The 19394-nt window shown below is 40.9% G+C and overlaps 1 protein-coding gene across 12 annotated transcripts in view; it reads right to left on the bottom strand.

The window, feature by feature from the left end:
• The window catches only part of GBF1 (golgi brefeldin A resistant guanine nucleotide exchange factor 1), a 109680-nt gene that overhangs the window by 39547 nt on the left and 50739 nt on the right, over nt 1-19394 (bottom strand). For all 12 annotated transcript variants that reach the window (XM_074589839.1, XM_074589841.1, XM_074589842.1 and 9 more), the window contains 4 exons: nt 7541-7672; nt 2406-2524; nt 1671-1779; nt 1249-1309 (listed from right to left, as the gene is read on the bottom strand). In XM_074589839.1, the coding sequence (XP_074445940.1) occupies nt 1249-1309; nt 1671-1779; nt 2406-2524; nt 7541-7672 (421 nt within the window). The remainder of the gene's footprint in view (nt 1-1248; nt 1310-1670; nt 1780-2405; nt 2525-7540; nt 7673-19394) is intronic.

Here is a 19394-nt window from a genome sequence, read left to right as displayed (position 1 = left end):
GTAGTTACCCTCTAATCTGCATCATACAAACACAATTACGGTGCATGGTGGATCTCAGTTTAAGCTGAATGCTTTGAGCTAAGCAGTCCCTGTCTCAGATGTACAGGAGGTAGACTGCTCTCACCTGTGCTACCGAATGACAAATGCACACAGCTCTCCAACTCCACACCCCCTGGTCTCCCTTCTGTTCCTTTACTACAGTTCTATCTTTGCTTGCTGAAGGAATAAAAGCTTTGCAGGACAGCTTTGGCTCTTTCTTTTTCTGAAAAGCAAGATGGCCAAACCACCCCTGCAGTTGCTGTCTTTGCCTTACTTCTCTATCCCAATGTCCACAGGCACAGATGGTGGCACTGTCTTCAAGCCTTATCAAGAAGGACAGAGAAGATGATACACAATAAGTAATTAATAAGCGCTAAGTAACATCCACATATGCATTTGGAGAAAAAGTAAGGCAGTCTCTCCTCTTTAGAGAGACTGATACTGACTCTGCCCCACATTCATCCAGTGGGGATGACACAGGGTGCACAGAACAAAAAAAAACAAAAAAAAAACCACCACAAACCAAAAAAACCTAAACAAACGGGAACCCACTGGAACTGAGTGTGACAAGCTGTCAGTTCTACTACAATCCTTTCCTACTAAAAGTATTTCTATATCTGCATGTTTCCTCTTTACAATACTCAGAGAAAGTCAATGATTACTTCATTATCTGGAGAAACAGTTTTGAAATTAAATAACTAACTTGAGTTTAAAAGAAGTAATCTTAATTACTTGAAGGGTGCTGAAAAGGGCAGAACATTTGTCCAAGACATATGATCTCAAGAGTTTAAAATTCTCTTTGATATGTGAGGTCAAAGCTCTCAGCTTGAAATCAACATGTGACTATTCCAACACCGTATCTATTCTCTCTCCTGAAGAGAGCTATATGTTTTAGAGCCTTTTTCTTTTTTTGAGTGAAGTTTGCATTCTCTGTCCTCAAACTTGTTCCCTATCCTAAAGCTCTTCATTACTTGGCTGTCTGTCTCTCCTCAAAGGACACCTTAAACCAGGCATCCTTCCCTGTCTCTGTCTCCCTGGAGTCTGAGAGGGTCAGCCCAAGAGAAAAGTGCCAAATCCTTCATCCCCTTCCACCTCTAAATAATGACCATTTTGGATGATTTTTCTGAGGGCCCTTAAGTGGAAGTGTGGAATCATTCTGTCCTTAGAGGGCCATCTTGGCAATGCTGAGGCAAACACAAGCAGGTTTACCTTGTGAAGAGCAGCTGCACCATGTCGACCAGAGTGTGCTCTGCAGATTTTCTCAATAACTCTGCGAAGACAAAAACAAATAACACAGGTGTCATTACTCAGTGTGATATTATCAAGAGGCTTCTTCAAGCAGACTCCCCTCCGAGCCTTGTTTACAGAGATTACGGCAAATTTATTAAAACCAGCTCCAACACCACATTACTGCAAATGGGCACATAATCACAAGGTGGCGCCACAAAGCTGGGGAAAAAGAGCAGTCAAAAGTTGTATAGTGAACTCCTACCAAATTTTCCATGAAGTTGTAGAAAGACACAATAATATAAAGCTCAGGAGCTTTCCACGGCTGCATGTTCTACAACAGAACTAGTTAATGCTGAGGAAACCTGTTCATTTCTGAACTGCAGAAGTAAGAACAAACCTACCGCTGAGTCTCATTTCAAAGCATATGCGGAAGCAGGACTGCATGATCTCACACACAGATTCATTGGTGAGGTGGGCTCCCACTGGAGTGAGCAGCAAGGTCCTCAAAACCTGCGAAGAACAGCACACGCATGTCCCATAGTACAATGACACCTGCATGCATTTCTGAGAGAAGGATGGCTTCCTCATGAAGGACTGCCATGAGCAGAAAACCTACAGGTTTTCCAGGAGTCATTTCAAACTGAATGCTGTGCTGAAGAAACAGACAGATTAGGAGACAAGAATGATCTCCCACCCCACTTCTGAAAGAGGCCTGATATGCTGCATGCTACCCAATATTTAAATTCAGTAACTAGCTATCTGCTCAGAAGTACATAGACCGAAGAGGTGTATAGTTCATAGGTTTGTCTCTACAAAGAATTTTTCTCAAAAATAAGTTAGAGAGCTCCATATGCTTAATTTACCCCTCACTGACACAGACCACGCACAAGGTAAGATTATCAACACTACTACATTATCAAGCCCTTAATTTAAAAATCATTTCATTTAAGCTTTTAATTATTTTCATTTGGAAAAGCTTTTACCACAGGTATATGAGCCATCTGTTTAAAAATAAAGTCTGTCACTAAGCTCCTACAGAGTCAAAACACTGCTCCCTCCTCTTCATCTCCATGTAACAGGATATGTTCCACAACGAGCAGCAACCATTATGGTAATTACCATTTCTCTCCACTTACCTGCAGGATTTTCATCAAGACAACCTCATCGCTCGCATGATCCGTGCCCACAAATCGGGCGTGAGTGACAGCATCTGCCATGTTCTCCATCCCCTCCGCTGTGCCCTCATGGCTGGGATCTGAGTAACAGAAGAAAAATACATGACAGGGAAAGGCCACCTACAGCCTGCCACCTCTGTGGGGAGACATCTACACAGAAATCTTTGTTGCCATCTGCTTCCTTAATTTGTGTGACTCCGAGTGTGTTGACCTCACAAGACCAAAACTCACCTCCCCTTAACAGAAAGAGTTTAAAACCGGGAGCCTTCAGAAACCCTTTATTACAAGTCTATTTACATTTGCGAAAAGATGTAGCCTAACAAAGAAATTCAGTTGTTACGGGCTCCATGTTTTTTTAGATGTTAATTTGTAGAGCTATATCCTGTTCCCTACAATACAGCACAATCAGCTGTTAAATGCATCCAGCTCCTCCTTGGGAATGAAGAGAAAAAGCTCTTAAACATAGAGAACTGCAAATTTACTCCCATGAGGAGAAAATGCCAAACAGGTTCCACTAGATTGAGAAGGAAAAATTGTCTCTTGTTCTACATGCCTCCCAAGGAATAGGAGCTGGGGAAGGAATGGCCCAGTAGCTTTCCCCAGAGACAACAGCAGACAGACACGATCACAGTTTAGATATCAGACTTGCAGGCCTCCCGCTTCAATCATTCATCGAGGCTCCTTCTCTCTGTTTCAGTCTTCTGTAGCTACAAACAATGGTGCAGTTGAGAGAATGTTTAGGATGAGATTGTTGCTAGTAACCGTATCTTGTGCCACATTACATTGGCTTCAGAAAAGCTGCCTCTGGCTTTGATTTCATTCTCACTTAAACAATACGGCACTGAGCAAGAATCTTGTTACCTTCCTACCTAAACAGTCATTAGGAAAGAAAGGAGACAACCTAAACACTAGTTAATACCTCATTAATTGGCAATGGGGCCTCTTGAACTCCAGCAAGAATGAAGCTGACAGAGGAACCAAGAAAGACCTTGTATACTTTGCAGAGAAGCTCTGCAGACTCCCTCTTCAACTCCAGTTGCGTTCACACCTAGGAGGGGCTAAGCCCTAGGCATTAAAGCTGCCCTTGTTGCGGTCCAAAGACGGCAGCCTCCACCACACCGGGGATTCTGAGGGGCTGTAGGATAAAAAACTTCTTACAGTTGCACAAAACCGAAACAGCATCAGTGTACTTCAGAATCCTATAAATCTGCATAGGAAGAGCACATCCCTATTAAGAGCAGAGCTTGCCTGCTTTTGACACAGCTGTCACACACACACAAAATAATCTTGCATAGTTGAGAGTGACATCCTCTCCCGGTTTGCTAGTCAAACCTCATTGAGCTAGCAAGGAGTCTGTTCTAAGACCAATCAGTCATTTTTTACCTGCTGCAGCAGCACTCAACTAGATATCAAACTCTGATACTGGGAAGTATTAGATAAGAGGCCTGGCTGTCAAAGGCAGTTCTCTCTGTACCTCCAATAATGCCTTAAAATCCAGTTAGAAGACACTCCTCTTCTACTGGGGGCAATAAAATCAGCCATAAGTTGGTGCCCCGTGCACTCTTATTCAAAATAATAGCTTAAACTACCAATGGTGATCACGCTAAATTGCCTCAACTAAACCAGGTAAAGATCAGTGGTGTTACAATGCCAGCACCTACGTTAGCATTACTGTTAACCAACTTCAACAACTACAGTGGCAAGCAGTTAAGTGGGCATTGAGAGGAAAAAAGCCACTTGCTGCAGGAAAAGGCTCCCACAGGCAGAACACACCAGTAGATGTGAATTGCTGTAGGCTTAGAGATACATTTAGTTGTAGTTACGGATAGTCTGTGTGAAAAGGAAATGCAAGTTGTGCATATGCTTCTTTAACAGATCTATGACTACTGCTTTGCTGTTGTAGCCCGTACCTTCAATGCTAATAAACACACCTCTCTTCCAACACACATCACGCCTGACTACTTCAGTCCTGGCTCCCTGGAACAGCTCTACAAATTCATGTCAATTTATAGAGCCTCTTGAGTTCAATTAAAAGCACATAGACTTCTACATTGCAGAAAAAAAGACACAGAAAAGATCAACCCGCTTCTTTGTTCCCTTGCGAGGAAAGACTACAGAAAAGATGTGCCAATGCCTGCTCAGAATCACTAACAAAAATAAATCAGTGTGAAGCAAAATATCAGTCTGAAAACGGCCACCTACAATGCAAAGATCCAGAGACCCCATCTGGACTTACACATTTCATATGGGGTGTACTCTTGCAACAAGCAGGCAAAAGAACAAGCAGAAAGCAGAAAATCCAGGCTCTCAACCATAAGGGAAATCCAGGAAAGCCAGAAGCCTGCTCAGTAACACCTTTAATGGAACTAAAATAAATCACCAAGGAGACAGAGAAGGTAGAGGGAAGAAAAAGGTTTAAAGTCCACAAACAGCAAGTCCTCTTGCTGGAAGCTGAGCAACAGCTATTCACTTACAGATACATAGTTTTCAAGAACACCAGGGAAAGTTAACTTTAGAAATGGAACCAGAAACGGCTGTGGACAAACTGTGATAATAAAAAGAACACTTACCTTTTCTGAGGAAAATACAACAAATACAATTCTGAAATTCAGCTACTAGCCTTCCTGTAGTTAAGGCCTGAGCTCATTAAAAGGCTAGCTAGTGCAAAACTGCTGAGTAAGGAAATAACTAATCTGAGGGAAAACAATTAATTGGAGTTTAGTATTGTTGCTCAGTTTTCTTGTACTTTAAAAATTACTATGTAATTTATCGACTATGAGTCTTGAAACAGTAGTACTTATTTCAGAGCAGAGGATAATCTCTCTAAGGCTAACTATTCCTACCAAAACACGCATGGTGGATATCAAGTCATTTTATCTGAGCTGTGATTGTCAGTGAACTGCTGCATCCAGCAATCTCAGAACAGATCTTTGCAATTCAGACTGCTAGACATCAGAAGTCTCAAAGGCTACTCAAGAATCGTTCTCTTAAAACACACCCTCTGCAATACTGGCTTGAAAAGTAGACAGACATTCTGTCACAGGTCATCGGTGGTTAAGAAAAACAGTGAGACGGCATGAGGATTAGCAATGAAACGCTTTGGAAACAGGAAAATAAAGCAGTTTTTAACAATGATAATTATCAGAAGAGTTTGGGCCTTTCACCGCTCACTGTTTTTTTGACCCAATGTGTACAGCAAAAGCCATCCACTCGCAAAACAGATGCAGCTAGTGATGCTTTTGAAAAAACTGCTGGTTTCACCTGTCGATTATGCAGCCCCAAAATGCACCACAAACATCAGCTGCACTGAAATTTCCCCACTGTGGTTATGCTGGAGTCTGTCCTTCCTTGTTCTGTACAGTTTGAAACAGGTTCATATATTAAGGACAGTTTTAAGCTTTTCCTATCTTTAGGCAAAAAGTCTTTAGACTACCTTTAGTCTTATATTACAAAGAGAAACGTAAGACCAAAAAGCTTTAATTCAACAACACAAGCCTAGCCAGATGTTCAGTCAGCACCACTAATCCCAGCCTCACTAGGATCTGGAGCAGCACAAAGGACAAGGCTGCTGTGAATGTCACCTGAAGCAGCAACGGAGGCCTTAGATTACAGGTTCTGCTCCGCAACAAAAGCCACGCAGAAGGTATTCTCCACCGTCAACTAAAAAGACACATGCCCACCAACAGTTACAAGGACACGCCCTGGCCGGAGTGACCTAATTAATATTCTAAACAACAAGTCGCCAGAGAAAGGCTACAAATTCTTAACTAATTTTTCCTGTTTCTGCCTCGAATGAAGCATTTGTAGCCAATTGCCTGTGCAGACATTTGTCTGGATATGTGATACCAGCCTGATGTTCTGATCCCACCCAGGCCTTAAAAGCACAGAAGGAAGGATGTTGAAACTGACATATTTTGCTTAGTCCTTCAGAGGGACATGTTTTACAGGCTTATTTATTAAGATTTCTTTATTGTCCTACGAAGTGACATTATATTCATCATTTCTGTTATTTTCTGCCACTTAATTACACCCAACACTGCCCACTAATTGATGTCTTAACACGCTAAATTTCCATCAAACTCTTAAAAAAAAACCCATTTCCTACATGTCCCCATTTTTGCTCATTTTAATGTTGGGTCTTTCCCACAAAAGTGGTCTACAACTACACAGATCTTCAAGTACTTTCTTTCTCCATCTTCCCTCATGCTAACTCCAAAGAACAAAAATATTTAAGACAACAGTGCCAGAAATTCAACAGCATTCACCTACAATGTAAAGGAGGAAAAGAACTGAGAAATCTGAACTTGGGGGGGATAGAAATTAGGTAAAATAATTTTCTACAAGTCAGATTACATATGAAAAAACATAGATAACAAGTTTTGCGATTCACACAGGTATGATCAGAAAGCACTAATAGAATTTACACAGAAAAATCAAGCACCACTAACAACAGGATGACACAGTGAAGGCAGACAGAAACTCAGCTAATGAGTTACTACAAGCCAGCTGAGCCATGGGAACCGACCACATGCGCATTATTAGTCTTTCACAAATATAAAGGGAATGCGCACATTTGAAAGTCTGGGCAGCAGCTAAACTGTCTCTGCCACGACAACTGTGACAAGTGAAGAGTACTGGCACACTACTGGACAGGGTCTGGGACTGGGCAAAAAAACCATACTCACTCTAGAGCAGAAATATTAGTTCACAAAACTAAATAAATTTTACTGTGTTGATGTTTATTACAACATTTTAATCCAAGCTGGTATTCTCCCCTCCCTGGCCTCTTTGCTTGGATTGCATTAAAAAGCAGTTGGTGACCACCACAGTCCAGCAGCGGGCCATAAGCACACACAGCAGGCAGGGCAGACTGGAAGCTTTGGCTCCATTTCCAGCCATTGCTGTAGCACCATGAAAGACCAGCAAGTAGGATATTAAGAAACTGCAGATGCCTATTTCCCCAGCATTAATGACTATTTTCTTATTTCCCCAATCTTCTCATTACAACTGCAAGAACATATCCTGGCCAAAGACATGTCTGAAGGAAATGCATTTGGCTGGCATTTTGTTAAATCCCAGGAAGCCACATAACATACCTATTAGTGCATATGAGAGGAACTTATTCACAGAGGTGAGGGCCAATCCAGTTATGGGGCCTGTAGTGTCTTCAGAACGGATTACTTCCAGGAAAGGCCGAAGAAAGACATTGGGTTCAATTTCAGATAGCTCTGTTAAAATAAAAATAATTTCAAAGAGACATTAGATTAGACTTGATTCATTATGATTCACTTTCTCTTTAAGAATCTACAGTAAAGTCATTCTCAGAGGAAAGAGGCCTGCAATACCTTAGTTTCAGAGGGTGGTGGGAAGGTCAGGGTTGCTTTTAAACATGTGTGTGCATATACATACACACACATATACGTATTTTTTAAAAGAAATGGTTTTTGAAGTTCACTTTCTTAAGATCTTCAAAATAGCCTTTTGGAGCCTTCTAAAACAAACCTTATTGCAAGAACACTGTAAATGCCACAGAGCCACTACGGCCTAAATTTATGCTTTAATTAATTGGCAGATATAGCTGCATTTTCCTAGTAGTCCTGGAATTGTGTGATCGCATGATATAGACCCTGTCCCACCTTTTGCCGCTTTTGTAACATCCTACTACATGTACAGCCTCATACTAATCACACGCATAGTACAAATCTACAGCCAGGTTAGTTGGATCTCCCGGAGCTCTCTGCCTGAATACAAGTTGCATTTCTGCAACACTAGAAGTTTGCTTGGCAAAGACAGGAAAAACCCACAGGATAAACAAATTTAAAAACTCTTCTGTTTTGTTCTCAGAATATCTGTATAAGCCTCTCAAGTAAAGAAGAAAAAATGGGACTCTTCTCTACTTGCTGCTTTGGACAGCAAGTATCCTCTCTGAAGTTGCAATACAAGAAGGAAGATGCACTGAGCTGTTGAGCTGGAGGAAGAACAACTAATGAGATTCCTAAACTTTTCAAGATGATCAATGGAAGCTTTAGGAATGAAAAAGAAATACAGAAAAGAATAGCCAGAACTAAGTAAAGTGACCTGCACCCACCCCACCCCCCAAAAGAACCACCAAAACCCAAACCAAACAAAAAAAAAAACAAAAAACACCCCAAAAAAACAACTACAGGAATCAACATATTGGGAACCCTGAGGAGGATTTAGGATAAAAAGCATTAAAAAGCAGATGAAGGCGATCACAACACAGACAGGACCACAGTACACTGGCAAAGAAGAGTATATTAAAAGTAACTTGGATAAATCCTGAGACCAGAAATATTTAAGTACAAACACTTGGCTCAACTTGCTGAAACGTCTATTTTATTCCTAATAAAAGTTAACAGGTCTAATGGCTAATAGTGTCACAGGAACACTGGCATTTATATTCTTGATGATCCAATATTGCACTTATCTGTTATATGAGCTTCTTTGAGGCAGGTGAGAAAAAAGCCTGTAATTCCTGAATCCTTAGACAAGTTGCTATTTTTCTATCTACCAACATAACCCAATTATTTTACTTTAAAAAAAAAATTCCAAACCCTCCTGATTCTAAGATAAGTAAAATTCCATTCTATCATAGTTCCTGTTGAAAAGCCTTAAGTATCAAAGTAAAAATCCTATCAGATATCAGAAAGCATGTTAACATAATCATGACAAATTATGGTGAGGAAGTAAAGGAGGAAGAATAATGCAGGGTTTTTTTTGTTTTTAATATTTAAGACCACAGAGAACAACATCAAAGTCTAATGGTTTTGCTGTTAACTAAAGCAAAACTGCAATTAAAAAAGGAACTTTGGGAATCATTATGCAGTCTCTTCCCTTTCAGTCACCAGTTCAAATCAGGCCAACACCACTAACTTGCGAGAGGTTAAAAGGAACGTGATGATTCAATCTTTTTGGCTTAAGAACAACTCCCCCAACTTGTCAGATAATATCCTGGTGTGACATTACAATTGTGTCACCTCAATAGCTCATGGAAATGCAGAGGATCATAAGACATGCTTTCATCAATGTTTATTTAAGTGTGCTTTATAGAGCACTCGTCTGGTTACAAGCACTTGGACAATGTTAAATATAGTAAGACTATTAGGGATCAACACTCAAACTCTTCTTCCCCAAAACTGATCCTTTCTATAGAACAGTCAACACCTAATCAATCCATCATAATCCTGTCAATTCCTCTAGCCTCCTTCAATCCAGCAAGCCCCATGATGGAAAAGCTGCACCTTGATTAGTAAGAAAAACAGGACTGCAGCAGAAATACACAGCTGCACAAGTGGAATGAAATGATGAAGACAAACTTACTGGCAGAGGAATACACGGGATATCACAGCCTCCATTAATTCATTTTCAAGACAATAAACAGTTGTTATCTTTAGAAGGGTGGGAGGAAGTTTTGGGTTTTTTCCCTTTCAATTAAAGTTGTGAATCTTGATGTTTTTAAAGATTAGATTCCCCTGCAGTCCAACTGAAACTCCCAACTTACATGAAGATCCCAAAACAGCTTGTCATAATTATGATTTAACTTAGGCACATATTGTTGACTACACTGCAACTCTGGACACTTCCCTTTAATTCAGAGACTTCAGCTTTTATGGCAACACAGCGTTTTACATTAAGATCTCTGAAACTGACTGTGTACATTGCAAAAATGTTTCAGACTGGATAGTTGGTGCCGTGTTGATTATTACAATGAGCTCTTCTTACCAGCTGCATTTACGGGCATTGAGGACTCACAGGGGTCACCAGCTCCCTTTTCAAAGCAGAACTCAATCTCAGTAGCAGTGCTTGCTTCAACAGCAAGATGGGCAGCACAGAAAAACACTCATACTGTAGGTATTCTCGCGATACCCTGTCTTGAAGCAGATTACTCTCATTGGCTGAAATATCAGTTCAACAACTGAAAGTGGCACTAAAGCTACTTGGAAATTTTTAACCAAGTAAAAATTTGGCAAACCAGTTAGTAAATCAAAGATCAATCCTTTTCATTTAACTCAATCCTGTTGAGCTCAGTGAAGTTAGTTCAGAAGCTCTCCTCCTGAAAGCTTTTCACAGCCTGGTGTACTGAACATGGCACTGTCCAAAACCAACCTGCCAGGCCTTTGAGATCAATTACTACACCTGCAAGGTGCACTCCGTGCTAGCTTTTACTGCCAGAGCTCAAGTTTAATCTAGGGTACAGAAGAGTAGGAACTGAATAACGCTCTTTTCACGATACTTTAGTAAGGTAGGACCATAGTCTTTAAAGGTAATTGTTCTGCCCAGCAAGCTAAAACTTCATGAGAGACGCTACACACAGCCTTGATCTCTCTCAGCACCTAACTGTAAAAGCAACGGTCTCCTGAAAATATCGAAGAACCTCCGAAAGGGCAGAAAAATCAATTATAACTTGAATAATTCCTTTGCCAAAACAAAAGCTGTATAAAGTAAATATTGAACATTTGGAAGTACATACTTGAACTTTTACAAAAGCTTTCCAAGAAAAGCAGCTCTGGTTTTTCAACTCTCTGGTTCTTGCTCTGCCAGATTCAAGTTCAGACATTACAAGTAAGGAATCCATAACCAGTGAGAGACTTGAGAATGGCTGAGAGATGTTTCTCCAAGCGCATTTCCTAGCAAGAGACATTTCTCAGTGTTTGAACTAGAAAACACAGGATGGTTCTCTGCTTAGGTAACTACCTTCAACTCTGGAGGGGAAAAAAAAAAAATCCAAACGAAAAAACCCACCCCAAAACCCACCAACTCTGCAAGCATGACCTCAGCCTAGGGTATTACAAGAGAAAAAACTGATCAAGCGCCCACAAGGAGATCAAAATCTTCACTAGGGATTCCTACAAGTAGCCTTCCTTTTCAGTCTACTCAACGCTTGGGAAAATTATATTAAAACATGACATAGTCTTACATGAAGAGCTTGGGCTGCTTTGGGGACCACTTCCCATTCTTTTCACACAGGTTCCTTCAATAAAATTTCAGGGAAGTAAACAGAGACAAGCACCAGCACTACACCCAAAAATGCTCTGCTAGCCCAAAGCAGTGCATGGAGATTGAGAAGAAGGGAAAGAATATCTCAAGTAGCATATCAGAAAGCCAGCTCTTCAGGCTGGCAATTTTAATATGAGGACGGAATTCGTTTGAGACCACAATGCTTTCCTTCATTCCCCCTATGAATTATTTGCGCTTAGACACGCATGTCTATAAAGATATTTAAACAACTAATTCATGTTTAAGCACCTAACTCCCATTTCAGCAATCCCACCCAGCCGTTCTGGCACTTCAGCAAACAAGCTGCATCAGACCTCTGGCGTCCCCTTTCTCCTGAAGTACAGAAGCAGGTCCCCCTCAGAAGAGGTTTCTTATTGTTAGCACACTGTTGGCACATTCCTGATCTAAAACGCTCACATAAGCTGCTTTCTCTGGCAGTTCAACTCTTCACTCCTGAATGACTCTTATCAGGATCGGCTATGCGTTCCGAATCAGAGTAAATGAACGAGAAAAAATTGTTTATGACAAGTTATTTCAACATCATTTGTCCCCAGGACAGGCAACTGCAACCCAACCCACATGACCTGGACTCCTGTGATGCAGCAGCTGTTGGCCTGTGACGCCCAGCCTTCGGAAAGGCTGCCTCAGTTGTATCCCACGCACCTCTCCAATGCAGACGAGCTCAGACAAGAGCAATGCTTCAAGCATGTACTGTTACGTTCCCTGCTTACGTACTGAACTGTAGAATGAACATTCTCTTTTCTTCTTAAGGTGAGGAAAAGACAAAGATAACACTGTAACGGAGCAGAAATCCAGCTCTTCAGGACTCCTGCCTGTGAGCTCAATGAGCTTATGGCACAGAAAACTGAGGTACCAGCAAGTGCTTCCTGGCTCACCCTCAAAAACACCTTCTGCAAACACTACCTTTCTGGCCTACGTGACTTTATACGCACTTTATTCTCAGTTCACCCATCAAACACCAAAACAGTTTGTCTTTTCACCCAAGGGTGATAAGTCCCTGCAGCCTCTCAGCAAGTTAGAGAGAAGAAAAGTTCCAAGGAAAAAGGACAAAGTTGTACTTGCTTTTTAAAACCACCTAGAAGTACTGAGTAACAATACTCTTCAGATTTTCAAAAATACTTCTGAAGTCTTAACTGCTGGAATAAGTACTGGTCTAATCTCATCCAGATCAAAACGCAGGATCACAGAGAAAGGCGAAATCCCTTTGAGTTAGTCCTGTGATTATCTGTTGGTTAATTTAGAGATTAACAAATCCAGCAAGTGGAACTACAGAAACTTGTTCCTCTAAAAGTTTGCAGAGCTTCAATTTGTTGCACATAGAGCCAGTTATCTAACAGCCACAGAACCCTACATGCATACCTACATATTGGCAAAACTACAATTTCAGCAGCTCTACAGCTGATGAGCGGAGGCGGCGCATGCTTCACTGCTCCAAAACCAAGTTCTCCAGACTGACTGGAACACATGTCACCGTACACCTGCAATGAAAGACATGCCCTGACTTCTTCTAGCTAGGAAGCCTAGTCCAACATTTAACTCCAGTTCGCTAATGGCCAATGAATATAGGATAACAGGCGTACAAAAGCTAAGCTAGATGATGTGCATTCGTTTGTTCCGGAACGTATGTTCCCCTCTACACCGTCCTGGCAAAGTCAGGGCTTCAAGTGAAAAGAATCCTCTGCCACCTCTACCCTGAAGGGTGTTCTGTTGTTTTGATCTTGTTTTTCTTGCAAGGTCTAGACCAGCCCTTGCAACATGGTGCGATGTGTAGCACGTTTCTAGAGATTTTCTTATCTGAAATGACAACAGATTGCTACTCAGTCTGACCTTGCAGCTAAATGTGATCAGCTAAATCTCTAGTCTTACTTCCTGAAAATGATGGCAACTTCCACTAAACTTGATAAATAAAAGGTCATTAAAAAGAGTACCACCTAACATTCCCCACAGGTTCCCCAAAATATCATTGTCTTCTCCCAATCTAAGCTCTTAATAGATGAGGAGAACTGGATTCTGACAGCTAGGGAAAAGGTGAGGAGCCAGGAGCCTACATCCCAGCTTCCAGAACGCATAAATACTGCAAGCTATTTTAAAAGGCTGGTGGGATTGCACAACACAGCATACAGCTCACCGTGGGGATGTGTGGAAGGAAGCTTTGTGCTTCTCTGAAATCAACACTTCACTATGCTAAGTGTTACCAAAAGCTTTACATATGATAGAAGTAAACGGAGGCCCAAAATTAAGGATATTCAAGCCAGTGAAGGAGAAGTGAGAATTAGCTGCTATCCTTTTCAGCGTGCCTGTAAAATATACTCTTCAAAGCTAATTCCCTGTGAATTAAAATGGTCATTCAGGGGCCCAGGCCCACCATATCAAGAGGGAAACGGTGCCATTCACAGCCACACATGAATGCAAGGCTAGAATTACAAATGCAGTTTGACAGGGGGAACACAGAGCTGTCAAGCCTGTTCTGTTTGCCTAATTTCATTACAATGGCACAAACGCTTTCATTTGTCACACTCCAGCTTCATGTGTTTATCTCCCTTTCATTAAACATGACTTTTAACAAATGATTGTTCCGTAGTGCCAAGATCTCAAGCGCCCCTCAGAACTGAGATTTTTATTTTGGGGAAGGATGACAGAATGCATACTGAGCATTTGACTCTTGATATCCTCTGGTCAGGGCGGCATAAACTCAACTGAAATATTGTCTCCTATAGGAATTACTTACATCTACCAGCAAAGCAGGAGCACGGACAGTCCCACCAGTGTTAGCCATTAGTTATCTGGGATTTCACCTGATGCCGTGCTTAAAATTCAGCTGTTCTGACTGCCCATCAAAAATCCCTGGGCATTTTTTCATAAGCAGGTACCTGCCAGAAAATCTGTAGCCAAAATTACAGTGAAAACTCCAGCTGTGTCTCCACTGTTATTCCAAGCGCTTTTCACCCAGCTGTAGTATTCTGTTCCAGAGAGAGTGATATTATGAGAAGTAGAAGGTACTCACTTCATTCACAAGGAAAAAAAAATGCCATCAACAGGAAGCATGGAGCTACACAAAGTGCAAGCTTTCATTTTTCTGTCTAGATGGACTTAAAATACAGACACAACTACTCACTTCTCCTTGAACTTTTAATGCCAGTCATACAGATTGATGAGTGCAGAAAAAAATTAAGTTGTTGGGATAGCAGTTTATTTCAAAAGTTAAAGTTGTTTAATTCTGCCCTTATTTCTTAGCACTGAGGAGACCGCAAAATTGGGAATAATTGCATCTTGACAAACTTTTTTCTGCGCTATGGTTGACACCTATATAGTTAGAGTTTATATTCAAAAGGCTCTGTTTCAAAACAAGAATAGTTCTTAAAGGGAACTGAGGGGTAATTTGGCATAGCAAGGTTGAAGGTCACTAGGAGAAGACCTTGCTATTTCCTCCCACCCTGTGACCTGAATACCTCTGAAGGGACCATGACTATTCTGATGAAAGGCAACAAATCAATTAACTCTAGATAGTAAAAGCCTGTTGATTCCAAATTGGTCTCCCATAAGAGTGTTTATTGCCAGTGTGAACAGTAATACCCAACTACCTTTAAGTATAATTTCAGTGCTAATCCATCCTTGTTTTCTAGAAACATGTCACACTAGAAGATGAGCACTACAGCAAACACCTGATTATGCTAGCACATTCCAGAGGAAGATTAGATCAAGACCCATGGTCTGAAAAGCCACATACACAAATTCAGAATTACTTAAATAAATTCTGATCTGTTACAGTGAGGCTGATTGCTCTCAGGGAAAGGAGATGGGGCAATACAGCTGACCTGAGCCTCTGATAGTTTCTGAAATACACAACTAGTTTTGTTGCTTTTTCAGACAGATGCAAGCTCTAAATTGTTAGTGCCAATTGTAATGGCACTTAATCCTACTCCAGAAAACTGAACTGCTCAATAGCTCTACAAAAACTGATTTGAGATCCTATCCCTTTCTGAAGGTTTGCTTCTTTTTTCCCCCCCGCCATGGGTGGAAGTTTCTTAAGACAAAGCTCTGAGCAACTTCCAGGGAAGAGAAATCAACCTTGCCATAAACCTACAAGGAAAAACTCCTTCAGTAAGCTAAATCACAATGAGTTTCAGAGGTAACTTTAAGTTTAACATCTATTTTTTAAAAACAAAACAACATAACCAAAAAACAAACATTAAAAAAAAACCAAACATCCCATAACAATGAGGTGAGTGAAATGCAGGTAAACTTCACCTTTTGCCTCTGTTTAGATGCAGCTGAAATTGTTTTGAAAGATTTCTTACAGAAAATCACCACACACATGACAACAGCCAGTTCTTGTGATGAACCTGCACCATCTCTGAACTTCAGAACCCAGGGGCACTCCTCTGATCCAATGACATTCTACTCTAAATGAAATTACTAAACCAAACTAAACTGAAGCAAAAAGCAGTCATCCCATGACAAATTCATCTGTCCTTGACCAAACGCTGATAGTTATTGATCTTGCTGCTGTTGTGAATTAGGGCCAGGTTTCCCAAGGTTCCCTCCTAATACGAGAAAGAGAGCATGGCCACTCTAACAAGGCCGACTAGGCTAAATGAAACCTATGGGGAATTGCATTGCACACTGCCAAGTCCAGAGGATGGACTGATCCGTCCATCTTACTGACAGCACAAGTTTGATGTATGTCAAGTTTAAGCACTCTTTTTCCTCTCTAAAAGAAATTGGCACATGTCGAAGGAAGAGCAATTAGGTTGTGACACTCTACAGAACTCTATTCAGTCACTGGACTTGCTTCACTATGATATTTTATATGTCTTGCACAGTACCAGACCCAAACTAAGCAGGCAATTTAAAAGCCCAGGAGAAATTAAAACTTCTTCCCTGGTATTTTAAAGCACAGTAATTCTCCACAGCTTTGTGTGTCTACCACGCTATGAACAGCGCTCTCATTGCAAATTCACCATGTTGTGAAAATGAAAGCTTCACTATTTCTAAGAGGCTGGAGAAAAAGATTACAGTTTTATCATCAATTAGCTGTCTGGATGTTACCCTGTTCTGTTTACCACTTCCTCAAGGGAAGCCCATGACTGCCAAGGGGAAAAATTAAAAGGAAATTGAAGAACAACAAATCCCAAACAAGCCAAGACATTTCTTGTGTTGCCAGAGAATCTAAAAAGCATCAGTGGAACAGACAAAATCCAAAGAATGAAATGAAGAAAAGCCTCCTGGCCCAAGAGGAAAGAGAATCTTTTAATGACAAAAATCTCTCAAAAGATTAATGTGCCTTGCTGTTATGATTTACACAAATTCTTCTATCCAACAGGAACAAATCTAGGAGACGTTGTGCTTCGCCATGCTATTACCAGAAAGTAAAATTCACAAGTGCTAATGGCAAAACACAATTGCCCAGAGCTAAAGAACCAACACACTAAGTTATCACAGATGCAAAATGGGAGCCTCAGGGAGAGCTGGGTGTCAAACATCGTGGGAATATTGCTTTCAAACTATAGGAGTGGAAAAAGAACAGAAGCAAAAGGGAGAAAGCACTGGCCTGGTGGCAATCAATCCAACCATTGCCTTAAGACATTGCAACAATAAAAACATTAAGCAACTGTTTTTTCCCCCCCACAGCAATAATTGAAGGGATCAGTTATCCGCATACGTACACACAAGCAGAAATTCAGACCGCCTCCATTAAAAGGCAGCTCAATTCCTAAAATGATGGAAACAAGAGAATATTATGTTCTTGAGAATAAACTGGGGAAATAAATTAATTCCTGCATATTGCCATGGGCTAGAGTGATCTACTGATATAAGGTGCTGATGGTACATGAAGGGAAGCAGAAACCCAAGATTTAACACTCAATTACAGTTTTTGCAACTGAAGAGATCTGTGAATGCAATTCAACTTCAGTAACCACCAAATAGGATGTATGTGAAGATGGGCATCAATATTACATCAGTCACCCACTCCATTAAATACTTTTTTTTTTTCCATGTGTCCTGGAATGTCATGCATCAGTTGTAAAACAATCAAATGCCTGTGAAGAATCAAAATGACCTAGAAATCTCTGTGAAGAAATGAAGGATACCACACATTCATAAAAAGTTAGTTGCCCTTATTGCAGCGTGGACAGAGTAATACACAAACAGTTACTTTCCCTACTAGTTGGGAGCCTAAGCTTTATACTTCACCATATCTGATTATGAAGATAGTGATTCAGTCTCCATTAACAAACCCCATTAATTACTAGGGTCAAAGCACCATTGCAAAGGAAAGAGCAAAGTTTATTAACAGATGAGAGGCGGAAAAGTATTTTTTGATTCCTACTCTGCCTGCTTCTCCAGACTGAGAGAATCTATATACTTAGTTAAAAGGGAATTATATTCCTTCATCAGAAAAAAGGTACAGGTAGTTTGGAATGTTTCTTCTTCTAAGCAGGAAGACTTTGGTACCATTTGGGATTCCCCCTGAACTAGCTGCCCAGCAAGAGACGATCCTTGTTGGCAACATTCATAATTAGCATTCTTAAACCAAAGCTAGGATTGTTTTAGTCAAGAAAACTTGCCAAGAACACTTTTTTCTTACAGCCTATACAGTTAAATACTATTGATTTTGTTCCACTTGCACTGTCTGAAGAAGCTGATGTGACAGAAATTAAAGAATTTTAGGATTTTCAGATTTCACATTGTGTTCTTCCCAGTTCTATAAACTTATCCAGGATTTTGACGCAATTTCCATCAGGAGGTCTAAACAATGCTGCAAATCCTACTTACACTACTATTTTAGAATGCACACAAGTACAGGTGGCCTATGAATGCAACTATTTCCATGAGGCAACATGACACTCTGAAGCACCGGACTGTCAGATCTCCCTCTGCAACACCTTTGGCCAATGATCACTTGGAATCCAGGACAAATTTTTTCTGCTCACATCCTTAACATTCTCAATTTAGACAAAGTTTTTCAGGGCAGAAACAGACCGTGTGTATACTGACAGCTCATGTCTCTCCTGGGAAGATTGCAAACACCACATAAATATTCAAGTACAGTATGGCTTGACATGGTACTGCTCCCTGTTGCATCAGCTTCTCTGAAGGGGTCATTTAAGATATGACACATAACCAGTATCCCGAGCAGCAGGCTTGTATAAGGAGTACAAGTGACTCCTTGGTACACAGGGCACTAGCACTATACCTTAGAATGAGAATACTGCTTACAGTCGCTAAGAAAGTGCCACATAGATCTATTTTAGTCTGTTGCTAATGTTTTTGATCTAGTACATGTCCATGACAGAAAAAAACACTAGAGAGCTTCCGAAGCTCAGATGAGTGATCCCGTCCTAACTTTATGAAGGCCATGACTGACTGCATGCTGTCCAGCAAGAGTGGTCTAAAAGCGACAGCACAGCACAAAACTTCAACTCACACAGATAAACAGGGTTGTTTGTTCAAGCCAGCCCCCAGTTCACACACTTACATAGGCTTCTTCAGTCCCTCTCTCCTTCCCTTAGGGCACTACGCAGCCCAGCTCTCCAACTGAAATACACAACACACACTGAACAGGTCAGTGGACACAACTCTGCTTTAACCTCTCACCCCTAGCCTTTCTACTGCCGTGACCTCTGGGGTGGAACCATTATACTTCAACAGTGTTTGTTCCCAAGACTTGGTGAAAAGGCAAAGACAGAAGAATTTCCTTTTGATTTTCAAGAATTTGCTCTGACAGGACATAAGCACATATGCAAATAAAGTGAGCATCAGACAGTAGCAAGGTCCTTGATCACAGATAAATAAATCAGTCTGTTCTCAGCCTCTGCCACTTGTTTCCCCTTCATGCTCTTGGGCAAGTCACTTCATCTCTGCTTCAATTCCTGAAAATTCAATTTAAAGGGGACACATTTGGCTTTT

This window comes from Larus michahellis, chromosome 6, assembly GCF_964199755.1.
Source record: "Larus michahellis chromosome 6, bLarMic1.1, whole genome shotgun sequence".
Classification (NCBI taxonomy): domain Eukaryota; kingdom Metazoa; phylum Chordata; class Aves; order Charadriiformes; family Laridae; genus Larus; species Larus michahellis.
The sequence above is the reverse complement of the archived record's forward strand: the minus strand, read 5'-3'. Positions and strand labels throughout refer to the sequence as shown.